This window comes from Takifugu rubripes, chromosome 10 (genome assembly GCF_901000725.2).
Source record: "Takifugu rubripes chromosome 10, fTakRub1.2, whole genome shotgun sequence".
Taxonomy (NCBI): domain Eukaryota; kingdom Metazoa; phylum Chordata; class Actinopteri; order Tetraodontiformes; family Tetraodontidae; genus Takifugu; species Takifugu rubripes.
The window spans coordinates 8,145,074-8,165,989 of NC_042294.1; the positions used below are offsets into that span (position 1 = coordinate 8,145,074).

A 20,916-nucleotide genomic window follows, 5' to 3' on the forward strand; every position below is an offset into this window, starting at 1 on the left:
TGGTGTTAAAATGGGGTGAAATTGTGCTTTGTCTCGTTTCAGCAAATATTTCTCATGCCATTGCAGGATCTATTTATTAATCCGTGAAAATATGTTCTTTTTCAAGGGTTTATATTTTCCCTCTATACAGGAAATAAAATCTGAATTTCAAGGGAGAAGTGATTTTTTTTTTTAATGTAACAGGCAACAGATTGAAAATCAATAACAATTCAAGACATTTCACAAGTGTACATAGAGTAAGAAACTTTACAAGGACAACAATTTGGTCGCAAAGATCGTCAAACGAAGGCACAACTTTAACAGTTACATAACATTGCTTCATCTTTGTTTTCACTTCAAATTTGCCATATGGAAAACCCTTAAGATCCTGAATGTATAGTTAGGTTTATTTAAAGATTGTGCCAGAGAAGTCAAAATCTTTAAAGGAAAAGTTACCATAACATTCAACAAAACCAATGATGCTGCTTCATTAGAAATGAACTAAAAATGCAGTCACGAGTCTAATTGGACAAATAAATAAAAAGACAGTTAGTTCATAAATACGCCATCAGTGCAGGACAGTCTCCCGTTACTGACCCAGAACCAGACAGAGTGACATTATGGCTCCGGATTGAAGTGCTTTAACGAAACCACTTGACAGTGTTAGAATAGCGCCGTCGGGCGGTTCTGGTGATCCGTGTGGTAGCTGATCCGTGTCAGTTCACACACTTATAAGATCAGAAAGAATAAAGAGGCTCTTAATCCTAACAGAGCTGGAGGGAACTTGGAAAAGTTTGAAAACAGATAAAATAACCACCCATCTCAAATTCATAGCACACAATAGCAGAACCGTCCCTTACAAAGGTCATCATAGTTGACCTTCCTCCCTGGCCAGCCCTGACGACTGCGTCACTGAGTGGGGAGTGTCTCCACCTCCATGGCCTGGGTCAAGCCCGGCCTAGAGTTCTGCTTGGGCCGGGCCCCCAGCTCCCGTACATCCCTGGCAGGATTCTGGTTCTCATCCAAGGGTTTCTTCTCCCCCTCCACCTCCGGGATGTAGTACCCCCCCTCCTCTGCAACCATCTTTTCCACCCTCTCCAACAGGTGCTCCACCTGCGGGTTTTCCCCGAATATGCAGTTGTTTATCACAAAATACCGGCGCTGACACTTCTCCAGCACCCACTGGAGCTCCTTCCCCTCCCGGCGGATGTACCTCTCGATTGAGATTTTCGCCAACACATCCGCCCAGTTGAAGACGACGATGGTGTGCTTCCACACGCGCTCCCCAAAAAGACTGACGTGCTCCTCGATGCGAGCGCGGTCCACGTCCGTGAACATGCCCACGGGGACGACCAGTAAAAAGGCATGTGGTCCTGGAGGACAAAGAGAAGCCCCCCTTACTAGCTCCTGCTTATATTCCAGAGGCGTGTCCTGGACCGAGAACCATCCTGGGGTGTCCACAACCGTCACCTGCCGCCCCTGAACCTCCGACTGCCTCGTCACGCAGAATTCGGCCGCTCGCTCCAAGCGGAACTCCTCTCGGCCGATAATGGTGTTGCCAGTCAGGCTCTTCCCGGGCCACCTCCAGCCCAGCATCACCAGGCGGACCTCAGGGAGAAAGTTCGGAGCACTTGTGACCGTCCGGGTCTCCCCATCGGGTACAGCAGCATCCCCAGCTGCAAGCACAAGTTCGACACATTAAATTTACGATCACATGCATAAAGGCAGATCTACACACCAGTTAGGATCACTAGTGTGATCATTATATTTTCCACGGTTGACTGAAGAGCAGGAATTTACGGATGAGTTACTAAACTAGTAAAACAGACGTGAAATAAAAGTGTACCGAGTTACTTCATGTTACTAAGTGATCCAGTGATCACTTTCATGATTGTAATAGTTACTTAATCCCTTAGTATCTATTAACATGCGACGCAAGTTTCCAAATCCTGAAAGGTAGTTTACTTTTCCGGGTTCTGCCACGAAAACGTGTCACGTCCCGGTTTAGAGGAAATGTTTGACGTCATCTTGGAAACAGTTCGCTAACTTAAAGCTAATTTTTATAAGAACGGAATCTCCCCGTTTGACAGATCGAAAGCGGACGAGACACCCATAAAGCCGCACCAAACGTTACCACTTACCGGTCGTCTGAAGTGTTTTGTTGTCCATGTTCTATTATCCTGGATTTGTGGTTTTATTCTGATATTGCGTGTCTTTGAGAGACAATTTGGAGGACTTCCTCCTACCTGAAGTGACAAGCTAGTGGGAATGTTCTACCCACACTTCCGGTGGCGCCAAACCACAACCGGAAATACGCTTAAATGGCCAAATAAAAGTCTGCTCACTTCCGGATCACTTCCGATCATTTCAATAAAAAAACAACTAAAACAGTCCACATCAATCAATCAATCAATCAATCAATCAATCAATCAGGACAGGAGGAGAGGAGAGGAGAGGAGAGGAGAGGAGAGGAGAGGAGAGGAGAGGAGAGGAGAGGAGAGGAGAGGAGGGGAGAGAGAAGATCATGTTCATGTTTCTGGACCCCGGCCCCTCGGCCTATAGCAGCATGACTAAGATGTTAACCTAATAATTAGACGACCCCCAAATATGATAATTAGTCTGACTAGAATAATAACTGAAACATCAGAATTACTGTACTATTAGCTTTTTCAAAGAGGAAGGTTTTAACAAATCTTCATCTTAAGTTTGGTCTCCATAGAAACTGTGTCTCTGTCTGCCTGTTTGTTGTATTGTTTCCTATAACAATGAGTGAAAATGCTACTATTGATGTCTAAATAGAAAAATCATGTATATATTGTATATGCATGATCTGTTAAACATAATAAAACCTAACAAAATGTAAAAAAATGCCCTATTTTTAATCATTATGATTGTATAAAATAAATCAAAAATAGTTACATTTCTTGGTGCATTTGCTGGGCAACAAAAACACTGTACAGTTCATAAGCAACTAGCATAGCTACATAATAAAAATAGAAAAGCACAAATACAGGAAATACTTCCTCGTGACCAAATTGTGATGTTACCTGTTTTGCATACTTGCTAGAACTGCTTAAGGTTTTTTATGTCTATTTTTTCTTTACAACACTACACACATTGTTGTTCCTATGCTAACATATGGCAGTTTTGATCCTAATAGTTCTTATATATACTATTTTACCAGTTACTGTTTCCCAGCTTACTTTTGATGTTTTATTCAAATCAATTCCCTCAACGTTAACTGTTACATTTTCTTCTCAGTTATGGGTAAAATGACAAAATATCCGATCTGGTTTCAGTAAAGATCTGATCTGAGAGAGCTAAGAATATTTTACATTATTACACAAATGAATAACATCCAAAAATCTAAATACATACCGACAACAGTAATTCATCCATCTTCAGTGCAACATACAAGACAAGTCGGAAATGAGTGTTCTGACAAATCAATGTTGCAAAAATCACTTTATTTACAGTTTTGTGGTATTCGGTGAGAATAATGTACTATCAACAAAAATGGGAAAAATTATCTCGGTAAAGACAGGCAAGATAAAACAAATCAAGAGATCCAACCGCCGTTTAATTTCTTTATGTAATCTGATTTTACAGAATAATTTAGACGTTCATCCACTAAAGAATGAGGTTCATTTTGGTGTGGTACAGAACGGCATGCTTGGACAGATGCTAACAGCTATTAGCTAATGTATTTAAGAGCATGATGGAGAACAAACATGGACAGTCCCCTATTAATTCAACAACAAAGCAAAAGGATGGAGAGTGTTAAACCCAATTAACACTTTATCCTCAAAGAAATGTGCATATGCGCTCCATTTCAAATTGAACCATCACGCTCAGACAAACACAGCTTTATCAACAGTCCAGGGCACTTCATTTCCCTAAAACCTTTTAAATTTATATGTAAAATTGGAGCCCTCCGTAATCATAAACTCTTCATTAGAGGTGGCCTGGGTGCAATTATATTGCCCACGAGGCCAGTTTACTCAAGTCTTCATCTTCTTCAGCTCGTCTCCTGGTTGCTGGAAAATCAAACAATATGATGTCAATGTTAAAGCAGCAGCCGGATCAATAAAAAGATAAATAGATTCCAGTTACTTACATGCATGCTGACTGGGCCGTGCCGAGGGCAGCTTGGAGCTGGGCACACTGGGAAGTCCGCCCATGCTCTCCATACTCTCCTCCATGTCCTGATCCTGCAGCTCCTGCAGCTCTGCCAACAACTCATCCTAACGGACCACAGCAAATGTGCAGGATTACACTTCTGCACAATGAATATTATTTTAAAGTACAAGTGACTTTTACCTCATCGTAGACGTCGCCAAAAGGCCTGGAAATGGCATCGCTGATCTCTTGGGCCCTGTCCTGCTGCTCCGTTATATCCTGCATCATGTCATCGATCTTGTCAATGTTGCTTTAAAAAAGAAAAAGGGGGGTAAATACTTTTACAAATTCAATGCACTGATGCACAAAAAGTGTAAGAGAATGTCTATTTATTCTACATCCTTACATGTCTTTGTGGACCTTCTCCAGGGCCCGGGCAGCGAAGCCCATGTTCTTCAGAACCTCCGTGTTGGTGTGCGAGTTCTCTAAAGCTTCACGCTGAAACTCAATGGTGGACAGCGTGCCGTCGATCTGGACAAGCTGCTGCTCCAGGCGCTTCTTCTTCTTCAAGGCCCGCAGGGCCGCTGATGCAGAGAAATGCCCAAACAATACATTTATCACCATTTATCATCATTGATGCTGAGCTTCCGGGGTTGGGCGTTCACAAACAACCAATCCAAATTCCTTCCAACGTTTAGTTCTACTCTTAAATGATTCAAATAGAACGGGCGACTGTTAAGGTTGTTTTTTTTGTTTGTTTTTTTTAAATGTAAAGGCAAAACTTGAGGTATATCACAAAATTTGATCAATTCTTGTTTGTAATAAACCAGTTATACCACATGTCTTAAAACAACAAACAGGGCAGGTCATAAATTTTCAAGGGAGGCCTATTTTACTTCTGAATTTTGAAGACCTGGTGCACAAGATTGTATTTAACCTATATATTTAGCATTCATTACAACTTAAACTGAGATATTACTATTATAATTGCACCAATGGCCTCGAGCACTGGGAACATAACACCTTTTACCAAAACATTATACTTTAGCAAAAACTTGCCTTGTTTGTTTTTAGTGCCATGTTTCTTTGCTGTCATTAGTTCTTGTTCTATCCTCTTCTCCAGGAAGTCTTGCTTTTTGGTCAGCATTTCCTCGGTTTCCCGCAGTTTGTGGATGGCCTCCTGCGGCGTCGGCCCTGCGTGGGACCGGTGGTGGTGTCGCGATTTCGACGAGCTCGATGAACTCGAGCTGGAGCTGCCCTTGAATAACTTGGTGAACTTACTCATTTTTTATCCGTTTCTCTCAATCGCCTCGGTAAATTTTCCCTGGACTCTTCCGGGCTCTTTGGTTGTCGATCGCACAGTGTGAAGGGCAGATTTACCAGCTCGACAAGTTTCTGGCTTCGATTCAACGCAGCCACCGAATGAGCCTTTTGCCACACCTTTAACAATTACCTGCATGACGTAGGGTTGGATCCCCTCCCCCCTTTCCATGACCCGTTTTCTCTTGAAAGAAGTTGCAGATATTTTTTTGTATTTGGCAATTAATTGCAAAATACACTTTGTTTCATTTTCCGCGTATTATCTGTTCTTTAATCTTTAATCTGCTCTAATCTAAAAGCGGATTATTTTACTTGATAAACAAAAACAGCGGAAAAAGAAAATAGAGGCAGCTACGTCACATCCGGGGCCAAAGTTGATGTTGACATTCGGCGGAAAGCTCTCCGATGGCTGAATTAGATATTGGAAGCCATTGCCAGGTCAAGTCCTGCAATCAAAAAGGTAATTTTGAGTCCGTTTTACAACCAACAGAGTTTGCAGTACTTTAACGCGTTTGTTCTAACAAATCTATAGCTTTGCGAGCATGTTAGCTGCTGACTAAAGGTTACAAACTGTTAGCCTGCTATAGGTAGCAAAATGACAGATATTTATATGTACGCTTTATTTTGTGCGAAAATCCACTCAGTAGAAGTTCAGAACATTGCTTAACCCCGCTGTTAACATTCACATATTGTGTTATTTACTGTTTGCACCTTTTGTGCTGTATGTGACGTAGATTTCCTGCCTTTTGTCTGTGATTGCTGCAGTGGCGTTTTCTGGTAAGGACTCAACAGCTCTGCAGAGTTAGAGGATAATTTTATTAATCCCAGATCAGTAGTGTAAATGTACCTGTCTACAGTGCAGTCAAACAGCACCAGTTAACCCGAGAAGCAAAAATGAAATAAAATGGTGCTTGTGTCCCTTACAGCTTTGAGCACAGAACCAGGGACTCTCATTCATGTTCAGAGGTAAACTAGTTTGTTGGTTACATGATTTGTATTTTATTACATTAACTGGGCCTAAGCTCCTGGTGGTATTTCACTTACAGTGTGTCTCAAATCTTTATCTTTTTTCCCCTCATGGCTTTTAGGAGCCAGTCAAAAGGACGACCCAAAAAGAGGCTGGTACCAGAAGTTATCCATGTTCATTTCAGGACTGCAAAGGAAAAGAATTGTTGCCTGTTATTTGTCCACATTGTGAACAACATTTCTGTTTGGCGTAGGTTTTTCCCCCCCTTACCACTTACCATAAATTGCCACCAACATAGTAGTCAACACAGTGTAAATTGCACTAAATAGAAAACTAATAAATGAAAGAAACCCCTTCATGTATATTGACTAGTATTTTGTTAATGTAATTGCTAACTCCTTGCTTTATAGCCACCGCCATCAAGACGACCACCAATGTGACAAGTTGGAAGTCCAAAAGCCTCGAATGGTGGCTACACAAGAGTTGGTGCAAAAGATTATTGGTCAGTGAGTTTTAAAGTGTTTTGTCATTCCCCAGGAATCCTTGGAATCAACAATTTGTCAGAATCACTTGGATTTTGTGCTTCTCTTACAATTGGATTGTTATTTACTTTCTTATCGTTACTCAGAGTCAAAGGATGGAACCAAAAGTAAAGGCCGCAAAGGGGCGAAGAACAGCGCAACTGCAGCCAAGGTAGCATTAATGAAACTGAAGCTGCATGCTGCTGGTGACAAAGGTTTGCCTCAGGTACTTGTTTAAAATCAAATTCAAAACAATGTTTTGTGGATCTTAAATATCATATCTGCCTATTAATGTACATTTATTGTCTTTTAGACAGAAAGAACATATTTTCAGGTCTATCTTCCCAAGGAATCTAAAGACTCCAGCAAACCAATGTTCTTCTGTTCCAAATGGAGTGTGGGCAAAGTGGTGGATTACGCAGCTTCATTAGCAAGCCTCAAGAACAACAATAATGTACAGGCTGCTAAGGTAATGGGTGCACACTGGTGCACTGAGGCCTGCCACTCATCCAACATGTCTCTGCTTACTGTATTGTACTGATTCATTTACAATTTTCTCAGGGCAAATTTTTCTATAACACAGTAATTGTCTTTTTATTTCTTGCACAGAAGTTGCGATTATGTCATCCTCAGACAGGCAAGGCTTTCCAGATGGATGATAACCTGCTCTCAATACTGGCCCACCCAGAAGCCCCTCTATACAATGGGGGTCATGTGATCCTGGAGTATCTGGACAATGAGTGCGCAGGCCTGGAGGATGTTTCTGAATACATCACACCATCCTGACAGATAAAACACAGATACAGTTGCATACAACCGTTGTGTATGATGACCTGTCAATAAAATGTTTTTATGCAAACCTTCTTTGTCACTATGGCTACTATGCGTTAATGTAACTTTCTTTGACAACAGCATATCTACATGAAAAAGGGAGAAAATTTTTAAGATGCAATGTTTAGAAATGGTTCAGTCATTTGAGGGCTTGAAAGCCATTTTTAGTATCTGCCCATTGATTTTACATAAAGATAAATAACATTTTACGACCCAGGTGGGACTTGAACCCACAATCCCCAGCTCCGGAGGCTGATACCTTATCCATTAGGCCACTGGGCCAACGAAATAGCTGGATAAAATATAAAATGATACAACTGTCGAAAGGAGTTTTAGGACTAGCATTTGAATTTACTATTGATTTCTTGTCCGGAATCCAAAAATGGTTAATAGTTTAACGCAACTGCTGGGGCGAGGAAAGGGCGTTGATACAGTATACATTACACATTATACACAGTATAAACAAACGGGAAAAAAGCCCAAAAGCATAAATTTTACTATTCAAAAATTAGGCACGTTCATGGAAGAGCAACAGCGCACGAATGATAAGTTACGTGGGACTTTGTGCATTTTGCGGATGGTGAATTGCTTAATGCTGCGGTATATATCAAAAGAATAGTCTGTAGAATGTGTTTAAGTGTCGCAGTTCTTATTTTTTTAGCAGTTCTTGAAAGATAAGCACACTGACGCAGTTGTAGTTTAGGGGGTCCTCGGATCAGGGGTCGACCAATCAAACGAGTTGTCACAATTACGTACAGGCGAAGCAGCCAATCACAGGATGGATTTGGTTGGCGTGGGCGTGTCTGCTTTTATATAAATAAATTAGGGGGCTGGGCGACCAGTACAGTCGATTCGGTTGTTTTGAGCGCTGTTGATGTATTGTTGAGGTGATCGACGATTTACAGAACCCTTGAATAGATTTTGGACTTTCGTTGAGCTAGGTAGCTTGTTATTTTATCAAGTCGCTTAGAAAAGGCGACTTGGTTTCGTACTAACCATTTTCAGCAAAATCAGGTCAAAAGGGATGCCGCTGCAGACAGAACCCGACGCACGTCAACAGCCTCTGGATGTAATTTCGTCGCATTTAATTGGGAAGAGCAGTTTTTCTATAAATTTGCAAGGCCCCAGACAAAGTCAGTCTCGACCGAGTGCTTCTGTGAGATACCCAAGCGCGAGTGTAAATTAAATTTTCGGCTGCGATTACAAAGAAGACGCGACCGCTACTAGCCTCCAAGCTAACAGATAAGCTGGTCAACACAGAAGTCGGTGGTTAATCTTTTGCCTCTTCAAGTAAACAACTTGAGTTGAGAAGAAGTCTGTACCGCTGGTGACCTGGCTTTTACATTATTCTGTGTTGGGATATATTTCTCGGTGAGTACATTAAAGCGTTATATTGACCCAAGAACAATTTGTCATAAATAGTGTGGGGGAGGGGCTGTAACCTAGAACCAGGAAATTGGCCCAGTGTTAAATGTGACCTCACGGGGCGCTGTCCTAAAGCTATTTACTGATTTATGCAGCGTATAATCACTTAATGACATCTATTTTACCCAGCTAATAGGTGGATCTGGAGGAAAGGTCACTTTATCCCTGTTTAACGGTCGTTGTGTTCCCTTTCTGTAGCCATGAAACTGTTGGAGAACTCCAGCTTTGAAGCCCTCAGCTCCCGGCTGTGTGTTGAAGTGGGAGAATCTCGCATCCTTGGAAGGTGGGTGTCCAGACCTTTGCAGCACGCACAACGCGCATTCCAGCATCTGTGCAGGAGTGGGAACTTCATTGATTGCCACATTCAAATGTCCTCACATAAGAAAGATTCTAGCCATGGTGATCAGGTAGGCTCGGGGAAAGGTGAATTAGGTGTGGTTCGTTTATGGATTACATCTCTGCCCGTAAACGGGGGTAGTGGACCATGCCTACCGGAATGTTGCATAATCCCGATAATGAACTGCTGTGCTGGAAACCAACTTTCAGTGTTAATTACTAACTGGGAGTGCAGTTAATGTTACCTCGAAGTGTGAGAACACAGTGTTTTTAGCTTACACAAGACCGTCCCTGACTGTAACAGTTACATAAAGGGTATTTGGTGTTGGAGCCCTGAAACCTCAGTACCAGCTTGGCTGTTGGAAGCTAAGCTTCTGTTACTGTGACCTAACGTCAAGCAAAACATGGCAGTCTCTCCCACAATTGCTCTGTGCACAGCTGAGACCACATTACTGGTCCTTGCAAGAACGTATCTCAACACATAAACGCAGTGAAAGCCGAGTGTCACTAGAGCTGCTTAGTGGATTAGTCAAGCGGAATATCAGAGTGGGACTTAAAGTTTCCAGAAGACATAAAAATAATCCGCCTGAAAGGCCGAGGGTCGGTCCCAGGTGCTAGCAGAAGGTTTGTTATTGTTGTGCCTAACTTAAGGCCTCTTGTGTTGACATGTCATCCGATTACCAGCCGTGTTTTGCCAGCAGGTCAGCTGTGTCTGGAATCCAGGCCAGTTTTTTCCACCGTGGTCTCTGCCGCCGCTCGTTGTAGCTAAATTTAGGGTGGCGACGCCAGAGACGGTCCCAGTAGTAGTTATCTTATGTTGCACAACCTTTTGCTCTTACATAACCCCTGTGTGTCAGGAAACAAAACCGTGCACGGTTAAGCCTGACCCAGAAACATGAACGAGCATGCAGGAGGTTTCAGAGGTGGCGGGCTCCGTAGATGAGCAAGAATGGCTCTCACAGTTGTTATTTTGTCTTGCAGGATTGAGAGCTACTCCTGTAAGATGGCAGGAGATGACAAACACATGTTCAAGCAGTTCTGCCAAGAGGGGGAACCACACGTCCTGGAGGCGCTCTCCCCACCCCAGTCCAGCAGCGCCGCCAGCCCTTCGCTGTCAGTGATGCCAGGATGGTGAATCCCTTCGACAAATACTAGAGATAACGTCCCATTTCCTTTTGTCCTCGTCCAGGCTGGGAAAGAGCAGCGAGGACGGGGAGAACCCCCTGAGCGACAAGTGTTGCAGGAAGACTCTGTTCTACCTCATCACAACGCTCAACGAGTCCTTCAGGCCCGACTACGACTTCAGCGCGGCGCGAGCCCACGAGTTCAGCCGGGAATCCAGCCTCAACTGGGTTAGTGTGCCTTTTTCCTCTGACCTGATCCGGGAGTTTTTACATCGTGCACTTTTCATGAGGCAGAAACGGCGCTTTGTGTAAGTGTCGGGCTTTTCCGCAGGTGGCTAATGCAGTGAACAGCAGCTTGTTCTCAGCAGTGGGGGAGGAGTTCAACTCCCTGAGACCAGAACTTTGGAACGCCATCGACCAAGAGATCAACCTGCAGAGCTGTGACATTTACAGGTAGTGTGTGTATTGTTTTCCACTGTGCCAGTTGCTATGGTGATAACCTGAATCGTGTATTGACACTGTTCGATGCTGGTTTGTAGCTACAACCCTGATCTGGACTCGGACCCCTTTGGTGAAGAAGGAAGCCTCTGGTCTTTCAACTACTTCTTTTACAACAAGAAGCTGAAGAGGATTGTATTCTTCACATGTCGCTCTGTCAGGTAGGCTCATTCTCTTGTAACCAAGGCAACGCGTTAGATCACATGTGTAGTATTTATGGATCTGTGCATCGACAGCGTGCTGAGCGGTTATGGTCGCGATTCTCTGGACAACGAGCTGGACATGGAGCTGGACGATGTGGAGGAGCCAGACGGCTTCACTGAGGACAGGTCTGTGGGTTGGTTTTTCTTTCTTTTTTTTAAATATTAAACATGTACATTACATTTTTAAGTGATTTATCCTCCTGTTACAGGTTCTACAGGGCTCTCTGCGTGTAAACATGGAACTATCCCGGCTAAAGAACAGCTTGGCTTCTCCCATTTCCATTTTGTTGCCTCATCCAAAGCCAGTTTCACCCATTACTCTGCATGTTTGAAGCTTTCTCCTCTGCCGGTCTTGAGGTTGTGGATGTTTTTGAACATTTAATCTTCTGTACTATCCATAAGCTGTTTTGTAATTCACGCGCCACCAAACATTCTGCACACGCATCATTTCCAAAGAGGGAACTTTGTGGATGACGATGAGCGACTCACGCAGGCGGATTTCTTCCGTACGATGTCGAGACGACACCAGCATCAGTGAGAACAGACTCAAAGTTATAAGTGGACTGGAGACTGGTCTGGGGTCAGGACAGCCCAATTGGGATTGATTCAGTATATGGGCTGAGAACCTATCTATTCGCTGTTTCCTTGTGTTGCTTCCTGTGTGTGGCAGTGACGTTACTGTGAGGTTTTTAGCACCGAGTTTGACGTCCCAAAACTGCATTCATAACTCCGAATTGTAGAACGGTGTTACTGCGAGCGCTCACCACTGGGGCATTTTGAGGAAACGGGAGTGCAGCTTCAAAACATATCAGTTGGTTGTTTTGTCCAATGAGTCTTGTTATAACCAGTGTTTATAATGTTCTAACCTATCAGCGGATTAAAACCTGATTTCTACAGTGATCTTTGTAAATTACCTCACTAAAAATGCTTCAGTGAGATGCGAATGTATAGTGAAAGGGGGTGAACTTTTACAAAAGAAGTTATTTTTTAGAAATAGACAAGTTCCTTGTTATGTTCCTTCTGCCTGGGGGGAGTTCTGTGACTTTTATTAACTGCTCTCTGCTTGCAGATATGAATAAACTAGTGTTTGAACCAGTTTCAACCTGTAGTTTCCATTAAAACAAAAAAAAAACCCAACTGGATTGAAAAGATTTATTCAAAACAGTTCTGGATGCAGGACCCAGGCTGGACTCCAACACACACACACACACACAGGTTCCTGTACGTTCTGACATTGGGTACAGAGAACCAAGCTGGAACCATAAACTGACATGCTGATGTAAGATTTCTGCATTAAGGTGATGGCTGGGGAGCAAGTTCTGGAACTGCAAAATGGCCAAAACACTGATTTAGTCAATACAAATAACCATGAACATGGCAGTAACAGCCTTTCCTTGAACATGCAACCCTGTTAGATGTTTTTGGATCCCTTCTCTTTGCAGGGGAAAAGCATTAAAAGAGAAACATGTGCATTAAATACACTTGAATAACAAAAAAAAAGTAAAACTCATTAAAACTTGGCTCTTGAAATAAGCTTTGTTCCAGGAGGACAACATTTTTTTCATGCCAGACAGAGTAACATGTACTTCCCTCAAAATAATGTACAACTATAGTCCTGAAAGTCAAGATGCCAAAGGGTCGTTTGACAACATTTCAGCACCAGCAGTGTTGAAAACACACCAACGACGTAGCTTATGAAAATAACATGGCAGGTTTTAAACCTGTGCCTGATTAAAGTGATGTGAGAACTTAACTTGGACAAACCTGCCCACACTGTCAGTGTCCTGTTTGAGTGGTGAATACTGCTGATAATTCCTCAACCTTCACCCAAATGTGAATAAAATAACCCCACAGCTGCATCCTGCTTCCCAACAGTGGGCAAACTGGCATTCTGTAAAGTAACACGATATGAATGTAGTGTGAAGGAGTCCTTGGTAGTTGGTTTTTTCACTACCGGTATTTAAAAATAAAAAAAAATAAAAACAAGCCGTGGCTCCCACAACTGGTTCAGTTCAATATTTACTGTAGTGTTTCCAGCTTTTCTACCTTAGCAGGGGCCAGTGCTTAGGTCCTTTCCTGTTCCCAGAGGTCACGAGTTCATTAAAATTCATCCTTTTAAAAATAAGAAGCAACGATGAGCCGGAAAAGACGAGCCGCCGTGTCACCGCCGCGAGTGGTGCAGGTAGTCAGGCTGTGGATGGCAGGAGGAGCGAGGGGCTATCTGAGGCCAGCCCTCGAGGTCATCCACTCAAGGCCTTGGCATAAACTGGACAAAGAGAAAAGTATCAATGAATGAAAAGTGCAAAAAGACATCATTTAAAATATCTTCCAATGTCTCGAAACCCTACTACACATTTAGACACGGAAAACAGTGGCTGACAGGACGCACAGCAGGCCAAATGTCAAAGTTTTATATTTTTTTCTTTTTTTGGAAGCCACACAAACAAATGCATCTCACCCTTCTCCTGTGAGTGCACAGCAGGACTGTATGTGCCAGGGGTGGTCTTTGATGGAGCTGAGTGTGAGGTAAGTGGAGATCTCTGCCGCACTCATACAATTCTTCATATCTTGCTTATTGGCAAATATCAACACGGCCGCTTTACGCAGATCCTGAAAGAGAACAAAGGCTGAAACAACGGGACCCTTTACAGGGAACTCAAAGCCCTCCGGTGACATCACCAGTGTGTAGGTGGTTTCCTTGTTAATGCATACCTCATGAGCCAACATCCTGTAGAGCTCCTCTTTAGAGATGGCCAGCCTCTCTCTGTCGGTACTGTCCACCACCAGAATAATGAACTGCAGAGCAGGAGAAAGAAACCACACCCATGACCTCTTTTCAAAGGGTACTTTAGAAGTGAAAATGCATCACAGTGGGTGGGCACAGGCACCTCACAGTGGGGTCTGTAGCTGTGATGCTAATAATCCTTTTACAACGCGAGACAGTGGCCCTGCGTGACAAAAGCCTGACGGCCGGTGTGTTGGGGGATGCAAGAGGGACTCCAGGGGCAGCAACAACCACCACAAAAGGGCAACATACTGTATATTCACAACACATTATCTGTGCTAGTACAGACAGAAAGTCATTTGAAAACAAAACATATGGGTGCTCATTTGCAGAGAACGTAGTGGAACCAGGTCACGGATCACTGAACACTGGCTGTGTTTACTGGTGGCCTCAAGCTGTATCAGATATCCCACGTCGTGTTCAGGCAGAAAGAGGCACAGATGGGTCTGCGGGTTGTCAAACTAGAGGGCTGTCCCGCCTGTGGTGCCCATCATGTGCCGAATCTGACCTGCCTTTTTGCCCTTCAGATAGGCACCTTTGTTCCAAAGGCAACCTTTGACCTGGGCGGCCCCTGCTGATGTCTGTGCGGCGAACAAACACGCCAGCTGCCGGACAATACCTTTTCCCCCCCCCCGGGGCCTGACAAAGCAAAGAAAGAAAAATCTGAAAATGTGCTGCCCACCTCTGTGTTGGAGTAGTAGGTGTTCCAGGAAGACCGGAGAGACTCCTGCCCCCCTATATCCCACATCAGGAAGTGAGTGTTCTTCACCACTATTTCTTCCACGTTACTTCCGATGGTGGGGGATGTGTGGACCACCTCGTTCATCAGACTTGACCAGGGGAGAATCGCAAAAGTGAGGTTTTTGCACGTTCAGACAAGACGCAACAAAACGTTCAACGGAGACTTACAACTGATAGAGGATAGTGGTTTTCCCAGCGTTGTCGAGTCCAACAATGATGACCTTGTGCTCTGCGAAACAAGTAAACACGGCCGTCAGTCGCAACAGGTGTGATATTGTGAGGCAGCGGGCCAGACTGAGGAGACAATAATGCAGATTCACCCCTGACACCAACACGCCAAAACATCCTAATGTAGTGGTTTGACTTTTCCGCCCTTCTGAGAGCCGCGGCTCCCAAACGGGAAGGATGTGCGGTCAAAGGGCCCCGCGGATTTGACCACTTCGGGGCACCAGACAAGGACCCGTCTGCCGCTTCCACAAAAGAGCCACCAATTACACTTCTGCAAAACTTCTGCCGATTTAAAATAGATGACAAAACCATTCCGTAGAACACAATAAATGGGTTGCTGGAATGGGATTAGAATGGGTCGAAGCCCAGTAATCAAATTACTCTAGATTATATGATGGTGTCTACTACTACTACTATTATGTGGCCAACAATAGACTCCACCTTAACGACTGAAACTTGAAACCTTGTGTCTGGAACAGTACATCTATGATCTATGTAATTAAAGTCCCCTCTAAAATCAACGTGAGAGCCAAATAACTGGGATTAAACCCCCTCTTAGGCTATTCACGGGCGTCTTTGTTGCGCTTCTCCATTGTGGTTACATCGTTTACACTTTTCTGGTTAGTCAATTTAACCTGGATTAAAATAGATTCTGGAAAACCGGGGGAAAGTTCAAAAGCAATTTTGAAACGGGTTGAAGGAGATGAAACCGCCCTGCTAAGGCTTTTGTTTTAAGGTAATCAGACAGGTTGACCAGCACATTAACTATCGTAGCGAGTGATGAAGATGACAACGTGTGGATTAATCTTATTTCTTCCAAACGCACGAGTCGAACAAAGACTGTCTGGTGATAAAGACGCCGAAGCGACACAAATATGCCGTGAGAGAATAGTGCCCCATCTGTTAGCTAGCCCGCTAACCGAGCTCACCAACCGCGGATGAGCTGCTAGCGGGTTGATCGGTGAGCCGGAAAATATCCAACATTCACCCACCTTGGTTGCAGAAGAAGCTCCACAGCTTGGCGAATATGAGGCCCATCGTTTAGGTTTCGAGCAACGACCGTGAATCCGCGGGCGGCAGCACCGAGCTCCGGCTCTCTTCACACCGCTCGATCCTCGGCCAGCTGCGGCTAGCTACCGTTAGCTCGAAGAGCCCTTGTCCGCTAGACACCTCACAGACCGTTTCAAAGAGGACTCCATGCGCCTCTTTCCTACCGAAAACGTGACGGGCGCGATGAGAAAGTAGTATGAAGGCGCATGGAGGTGACGGGATAATATCGAGTGTATTTAACGCCTCCGCAATAGCTGTAGCGGCGGGCGGAGGAGCACAGCCGTGTGGTGGGTTCGCCTGTGCCCGTTAGCTGCTGCTCGGCGGCGGAGCGGAGAGAATAAGAGCCAGCCGACCATTTAATTCGTTTCCGTCCACGTGACCGCAATGACGAACGTTATTGTTGGCTTTATTTATTTTTTGGTCGAGAGGAATAAAACGCACACGCGTCATGCGTATGTTAAATCACGCCTAAAAAAAGAGAAAAGATCCACAACAAAGGGATACGTGGCAAAAATTAGATTCTTTGTCAAACACTCGGGGGAAAAAGATTTTTTGTCTAACACTTGGGGAAATCGCTATGGCGAGTTTAATTGTTCTAATTAAAGTAATAGATTGAATTTTGTACGAATTTAAATTGCTTAAAAGTGTGCTGGCGTTGGGGCTCAACTTTCCGCGATTTTGGAATCAACAAGTGCCATGTGACCAAGCCGATGACGTATGCGGAAGTAAAAGCTGCATGGCATGTACGAGCACGGAATGTGAGTCAGGATTACCAAAACATCTTTTAGAAACACACTTACCTCTTATTAACGACTTATTCATTACGAAGCGGTGTGTTGAAAAGGGCAAACTTTGTTAAACGTAAATTTTAGATACCGGAATCGTCCCATTTCCATCACAAATGAATGTGATTTTGAACTTGCTCAGGTGATGGAGATGTCTGTTTTTCCAAGAATATCCCTGAAACCAGAAGTTACAGATTTTCTCCAGAGTGTTTTCCTCAACAAGGAGGTAAGGATTTCTGTTTTTTTTCTCTATTTCTGAATGATCACAAACCACTTTTCTATATAACGAAGCTGTCCAGATCTTTCAGCATAAGACAGGTTATGGGACGACAATTGAACAGAATCAGCTTGTCTGTGCTGCTGTCGTTTCAGGTCTTAGCTGCGGTGGGCCATCAGGAGGCCGAGAGTCGTTTCCAGAAGCTGCTCAGATGTTTGTCTCACCCTCCATCTTACACTTGTGTCCGGGCCAGCACCCATCTCGCTCCCCTGGAGGAGATCAGACTCAAGCTAGCAGAAGAGCTGGCAAAGGTGAAGAGTTTGGAGAGGTTTTTTTTGTTGCGGTGATGATTGTCCATGTCCAGTACAGCCAGAGAGATGATGATGGTGATGATGTTGTTGTTGTTGAAGCAGCAGATGGGCCAGTGTTCAGCAGAGGAGGCTTCCCTGCAGATTCTTACTCACCCGCATATTCCAGATGTGCTGCTTCTTCCCGTCGATGGACCCAGGTATGAGAGGAACACCAAACCCGAATGTCTGTGAAAATAATGCTCGGATTAAGACAAAAGAATCCCTGATGCCGCTCCTCTTATCTCAGACATGTGGAGCAGGTCAGCTCTGAGGTGGTGGTGGGTGCTCAGTGTGGCAGCGCCGTCCTGAGAGGCGCTCACGTCTTTGCCCCGGGGATTGTTGCCAGCCCAAAATGTAGGAACTAAACAGCACGTTTTTTTTAAATTTGGTTTTTTTTTTTATGTGGAATGGAATGAAAAGCTTTGAAATGGCCTGCAGATATGAAAGCTGGGGACGTTGTGTCCGTCTTCTCTGATCTGGAGGGTCGGTGCACCCGCGGAGCCACAAGCTTCCAGGGGAAAAGAGCATTTGTGGGAAATGGCGTCGCTCGGATGGACCGCTCCAGCCTCTTCTGCTCAGACGAGCCTGTCAAGTATGATGACCAGTTTCACATTTTCACATTGTTGCATGAGATGCAATCCAAAGAAATTATTCTACAGCTTCCTAGAAATTTTTGTGTCCGCATTTAATTCTTTTTTTATTTTAGAGGGGTTGGTGTGCAGATGGTGGAGCCGCTTTACCAGAGTCCGTCCTTTGACGGTGTTCTACCCAGTTTGGTCTTTCTTCAGGTATTCACACGCACAGCGTCGGTCTTGACATCAGGTTGCAGAAGTGTGCAGAACAGAAACCTGATTTTTCTGGCTGCAGAACCTTCCCTCTGTAGTCGCGGGTCACGTCCTGGGGCCTCGTCCAGGCGAACGCGTGCTGGACATGTGTGCGGCGCCTGGAGGGAAGACGTGTCACATCGCAGTGCTGATGGGGGACCAGGTACTCCTATTCACTATTTTCACCACTATGAACTGTTGTTAAACAAATTCCTCCTCACGCAGGGCAAAGTTGTGGCTTTGGACCGGATCCGAAATAAGATCGACCGCATTCTTGAAAACGCACAAGCGTTGCAGCTGCGCTCGATCAAAGCTTTCTGCTTTAACAGCACTCAGGCTGTCAGTGGTGATGCTGCACCACAGGCTGAAGGTATGAACTTCTGGTCATTTCGGGCTCTCTTTTAATCTAAAGGAAAACAGTGAGAACTTTGGTCTTGGCGTCACACAGAACCTCCGTATCCTCCGGAAAGTTTTGACCGGGTTCTGCTGGATGCCCCCTGTAGTGGACTGGGACAAAGGCCCAACATGGGGACCACCTGGAGCCTGAAGGAGATCTGTTCTTACCAGCCTCTGCAGCGCAAGTTATTCCAAGCTGTAAGTGCCTATTTCATTAGGTGAGGGAGATACATCTCGACCAGTAGATGGCAGCGTTGTTCGAGGTTTGGTTATGAAACCCTTTAGGACACCTTGAATTCACATCATATAAAATATTTCCTGTTTTTCTCACCAGAGGACATAAAAAAAAAACAGTAATCCAACAGTTAATCCTGTTAGTCCACTCTGAATCCATTTTGACTTTTCTTTCTTAAAAAATAGATTTGTGAAGAGAATCTTATTGTACACCTTTTAAAAAAGAAAACCAAACAATTCAGCTCTTTGGAGCAGATGGATTATTGCAGCAGTGGGCATCATTTATGCCGCTAGCAATGCTCCATCAGCATTTACTCAAGGTTATGTGTATATTGCAGCATCAGCGGAAGACAAACGCTTGGCCACGTGGGGGCAGCAAAAACCAATTTACAGGGAAATAACAGCAAATTTAGAATGTCTGAGTTTCAGGTATTTTGGAAAATGTTATTATACATCCGCGTGACACACGGATTTTGTATTTCAGGCAGTGAAGTTGCTGAAGAGAGGCGGCGTCCTGGTCTACAGCACCTGCACAGTGACCCTGGCTGAGAATGAGGAACAGGTCGCCTGGGCCCTCCGGACGTTTCCCTGCCTTTCGCTCCAGCCTCAGGTGAGCCTGACAGGCACAAAGAGGAATGCGTGCCATCAGATCATTATGTACTGTTTTTTTTTTCCTCAGGAGCCCCACATCGGATCAGAAGGCATGCTGGGAGCTGGGCTGTCGCCTGAGCAGCTGCGCCTCCTCCAGAGGTTCCGCCCCGAGCTGAGCTGGGACCAGACGGGAACGGCGGCCCCTCTCTCTTGCAGAGCTGACAGGGACACCATTGGGTTCTTTATCGCCAAGTTCCTGAAAACCTGACGTGGGGGGGGGGGGTGTTTTCATCCTCATCAGCCTCCAGACAGGAACTGCTGTGTTTATATTGTGCCGCCGGGTGCTTCGGCGGGGCGGTGTTGACAAAAGACGCTCGTGCTTCTGCCCCGCCGCAGCTGCTCTCTCCGAAAACTGCGGGCCATGTAGGGATAAGCTCTGTAAACACAGAGGCGAAAAAGGAGGGATGGAGGGTGCACGTGGGGACGAAGGCTGAATGAGCGCTGGCAAATGCAGCAGTGCCGGTGTTGCCATGACAACAGTGACGACTCCGCTTCCGCGGGGACAGCGGATTGGCTGGATTCAAGAGCTCGGATCAGGAAGTAGCGTGCAGAAAGAGGTCATGAGAGGCATTAAGAATTTAGTGTTTGGACAAATGGGAATTCTAATTAGTCTTTCTTCCACGTGCAGCCACAATGACGGATGTCAGCTTCCTCTAATTTAAAGCCTTTCCCTTCCATTTGGTCCTGAGCCATGTGTCAAAGAAGTTTTTATCTTTTGGTTTTGGTAAAATAAAGTCCGAGTTGACTGAAAACAGTGGTCGGAATTCTCGATTTAAGGAGCAGAAAAGTGAGTCATCACAGTTTCCGCGCAGGTTAATTTAAGCTCCTCGTAGTGGCACCATCTCATACATCATTTATTGGGTTTTAATTGACTTCTAAGTCTTGGAGTTTTGTACATTTTGAGTCCAGTCCATCCTACTGAAGACCACCGCGGGTCTTCCAGCTGTCCGTGATGAACAGGTTATGCATCACATGTCACATGTGAGTGAAACGCTCCGCCTCCCGGCGCACCTGTGATCTTTGTCGCATCGCAGCCCGTTCTACGCACACAAAGACAGTTTCCCACTTTAGACCTGCGGTCGTTCACGTTCGTGTTGTCATGACGACCAGGAGGCAGGCTCGTGAGCCTCCCCTCAAAATTCCAGACTATTTATAGATGCCGCTCCCCTCCTGAGTCCGTGTCCTCCGACAAAACACATCAGATGCGTCTCCGTGCCCACCAGCTCTTTGTCTCCAACTTTATTCTTCAGGTTTATGTACATACGCACGTTCACTGAATCTAAAACCCTTTAATGCCACCACCGCTGCACGGACACCTGCATTCTTTGAGTA

At 44.8% G+C, this 20,916-nt stretch overlaps 6 protein-coding genes and 1 non-coding gene across 8 annotated transcripts; 3 read left to right on the plus strand and 4 right to left on the minus strand.

Annotated features, from left to right (window-relative positions):
- Positions 1-145: 145 nt before the first annotated feature.
- Positions 146-2,269, minus strand: gimap4 (GTPase IMAP family member 4). The gene is made up of 2 exons (XM_003968050.3): positions 2,121-2,269; positions 146-1,655 (listed from the first exon to the last, which is right to left on the minus strand). The coding sequence occupies exons 1-2, from the start codon at positions 2,146-2,148 to the stop codon at positions 889-891; spliced, it is 795 nt and encodes a 264-aa protein (XP_003968099.1). The 5' UTR covers positions 2,149-2,269; the 3' UTR covers positions 146-888.
- Positions 2,270-3,425: 1,156 nt separating this feature from the next.
- On the minus strand, positions 3,426-5,555 carry chmp4c (charged multivesicular body protein 4C). The gene is made up of 5 exons (XM_003968061.3): positions 5,158-5,555; positions 4,505-4,682; positions 4,300-4,408; positions 4,097-4,223; positions 3,426-4,016 (listed from the first exon to the last, which is right to left on the minus strand). Exons 1-5 carry the CDS (start codon positions 5,381-5,383, stop codon positions 3,955-3,957), a joined length of 702 nt encoding a protein of 233 aa, XP_003968110.1. The 5' UTR covers positions 5,384-5,555; the 3' UTR covers positions 3,426-3,954.
- Positions 5,556-5,725: 170 nt separating this feature from the next.
- On the plus strand, positions 5,726-7,765 carry zfand1 (zinc finger, AN1-type domain 1). The gene is made up of 8 exons (XM_003968060.3): positions 5,726-5,878; positions 6,153-6,195; positions 6,345-6,384; positions 6,507-6,634; positions 6,796-6,887; positions 7,014-7,132; positions 7,220-7,375; positions 7,516-7,765. Exons 1-8 carry the CDS (start codon positions 5,824-5,826, stop codon positions 7,690-7,692), a joined length of 810 nt encoding a protein of 269 aa, XP_003968109.1. The 5' UTR covers positions 5,726-5,823; the 3' UTR covers positions 7,693-7,765.
- Positions 7,766-7,946: 181 nt separating this feature from the next.
- On the minus strand, positions 7,947-8,019 carry trnar-ccg (transfer RNA arginine (anticodon CCG)). Its single transcript has one exon. It is a non-coding gene; the product is annotated as a tRNA-Arg (tRNA).
- Positions 8,020-8,562: 543 nt separating this feature from the next.
- On the plus strand, positions 8,563-12,457 carry maf1b (MAF1 homolog, negative regulator of RNA polymerase III b). The gene is made up of 8 exons (XM_011607985.2): positions 8,563-9,108; positions 9,361-9,445; positions 10,480-10,611; positions 10,688-10,850; positions 10,954-11,075; positions 11,162-11,281; positions 11,357-11,449; positions 11,533-12,457. The coding sequence occupies exons 2-8, from the start codon at positions 9,363-9,365 to the stop codon at positions 11,555-11,557; spliced, it is 738 nt and encodes a 245-aa protein (XP_011606287.1). The 5' UTR covers positions 8,563-9,108; positions 9,361-9,362; the 3' UTR covers positions 11,558-12,457.
- Positions 12,458-12,461: 4 nt separating this feature from the next.
- arl8 (ADP-ribosylation factor-like 8) lies at positions 12,462-16,437 on the minus strand. The gene is made up of 6 exons (XM_003968049.3): positions 16,070-16,437; positions 15,018-15,078; positions 14,791-14,938; positions 14,036-14,119; positions 13,782-13,933; positions 12,462-13,589 (listed from the first exon to the last, which is right to left on the minus strand). The coding sequence occupies exons 1-6, from the start codon at positions 16,113-16,115 to the stop codon at positions 13,541-13,543; spliced, it is 540 nt and encodes a 179-aa protein (XP_003968098.1). The 5' UTR covers positions 16,116-16,437; the 3' UTR covers positions 12,462-13,540.
- A 198-nt stretch (positions 16,438-16,635) lies between these two features.
- nsun6 (NOP2/Sun RNA methyltransferase 6) lies at positions 16,636-20,886 on the plus strand. 2 transcript variants are annotated; one of them, XM_029843190.1, is made up of 12 exons: positions 16,636-16,885; positions 17,055-17,138; positions 17,285-17,440; positions 17,540-17,637; positions 17,727-17,833; positions 17,918-18,071; positions 18,186-18,267; positions 18,347-18,466; positions 18,529-18,673; positions 18,752-18,897; positions 19,418-19,543; positions 19,613-20,886. In XM_029843190.1, the coding sequence occupies exons 1-12, from the start codon at positions 16,838-16,840 to the stop codon at positions 19,790-19,792; spliced, it is 1,446 nt and encodes a 481-aa protein (XP_029699050.1). In that variant the 5' UTR covers positions 16,636-16,837; the 3' UTR covers positions 19,793-20,886. The 2 variants fall into 2 exon arrangements, with proteins under 2 accessions (XP_029699050.1, XP_011606286.1); XM_011607984.2 differs by having other exon boundaries at positions 17,543-17,637.
- Positions 20,887-20,916: the final 30 nt, after the last annotated feature.

Excerpts from the sequence above, each read along its gene's own strand:
- gimap4 (XM_003968050.3), bottom strand. The coding sequence starts at position 2,148 with ATGGACAACAAAACACTTCAGACGACCG. Across the intron at positions 1,656-2,120 it reads CAAAACACTTCAGACGACCG|CTGGGGATGCTGCTGTACCC; the intron begins GTAAGTGGTAAC and ends TTGTGCTTGCAG.
- chmp4c (XM_003968061.3), bottom strand. The coding sequence starts at position 5,383 with ATGAGTAAGTTCACCAAGTTATTCAAGGGCAGCTCCAGCTCGAGTTCA. Across the intron at positions 4,224-4,299 it reads TTGGCGACGTCTACGATGAG|GATGAGTTGTTGGCAGAGCT; the intron begins GTAAAAGTCACT and ends GTGGTCCGTTAG. Across the intron at positions 4,017-4,096 it reads ACGGCCCAGTCAGCATGCAT|CAACCAGGAGACGAGCTGAA; the intron begins GTAAGTAACTGG and ends TTGATTTTCCAG.
- zfand1 (XM_003968060.3), top strand. The coding sequence starts at position 5,824 with ATGGCTGAATTAGATATTGGAAGCCATTGCCAGGTCAAGTCCTGCAAT. Across the intron at positions 6,385-6,506 it reads ACTCTCATTCATGTTCAGAG|GAGCCAGTCAAAAGGACGAC; the intron begins GTAAACTAGTTT and ends CATGGCTTTTAG. Across the intron at positions 6,888-7,013 it reads GTTGGTGCAAAAGATTATTG|AGTCAAAGGATGGAACCAAA; the intron begins GTCAGTGAGTTT and ends ATCGTTACTCAG.
- maf1b (XM_011607985.2), top strand. The coding sequence starts at position 9,363 with ATGAAACTGTTGGAGAACTCCAGCTTTGAAGCCCTCAGCTCCCGGCTG. Across the intron at positions 11,282-11,356 it reads TTCACATGTCGCTCTGTCAG|CGTGCTGAGCGGTTATGGTC; the intron begins GTAGGCTCATTC and ends GTGCATCGACAG. Across the intron at positions 11,450-11,532 it reads GACGGCTTCACTGAGGACAG|GTTCTACAGGGCTCTCTGCG; the intron begins GTCTGTGGGTTG and ends CTCCTGTTACAG.
- arl8 (XM_003968049.3), bottom strand. The coding sequence starts at position 16,115 with ATGGGCCTCATATTCGCCAAGCTGTGGAGCTTCTTCTGCAACCAAG. Across the intron at positions 14,120-14,790 it reads CCTACTACTCCAACACAGAG|TTCATTATTCTGGTGGTGGA; the intron begins GTGGGCAGCACA and ends CCTGCTCTGCAG. Across the intron at positions 13,934-14,035 it reads ACAGGATGTTGGCTCATGAG|GATCTGCGTAAAGCGGCCGT; the intron begins GTATGCATTAAC and ends GTTCTCTTTCAG.
- nsun6 (XM_029843190.1), top strand. The coding sequence starts at position 16,838 with ATGACGTATGCGGAAGTAAAAGCTGCATGGCATGTACGAGCACGGAAT. Across the intron at positions 17,441-17,539 it reads TAGCAGAAGAGCTGGCAAAG|CAGCAGATGGGCCAGTGTTC; the intron begins GTGAAGAGTTTG and ends TTGTTGTTGAAG. Across the intron at positions 18,467-18,528 it reads CAGTGCTGATGGGGGACCAG|GGCAAAGTTGTGGCTTTGGA; the intron begins GTACTCCTATTC and ends CTCCTCACGCAG.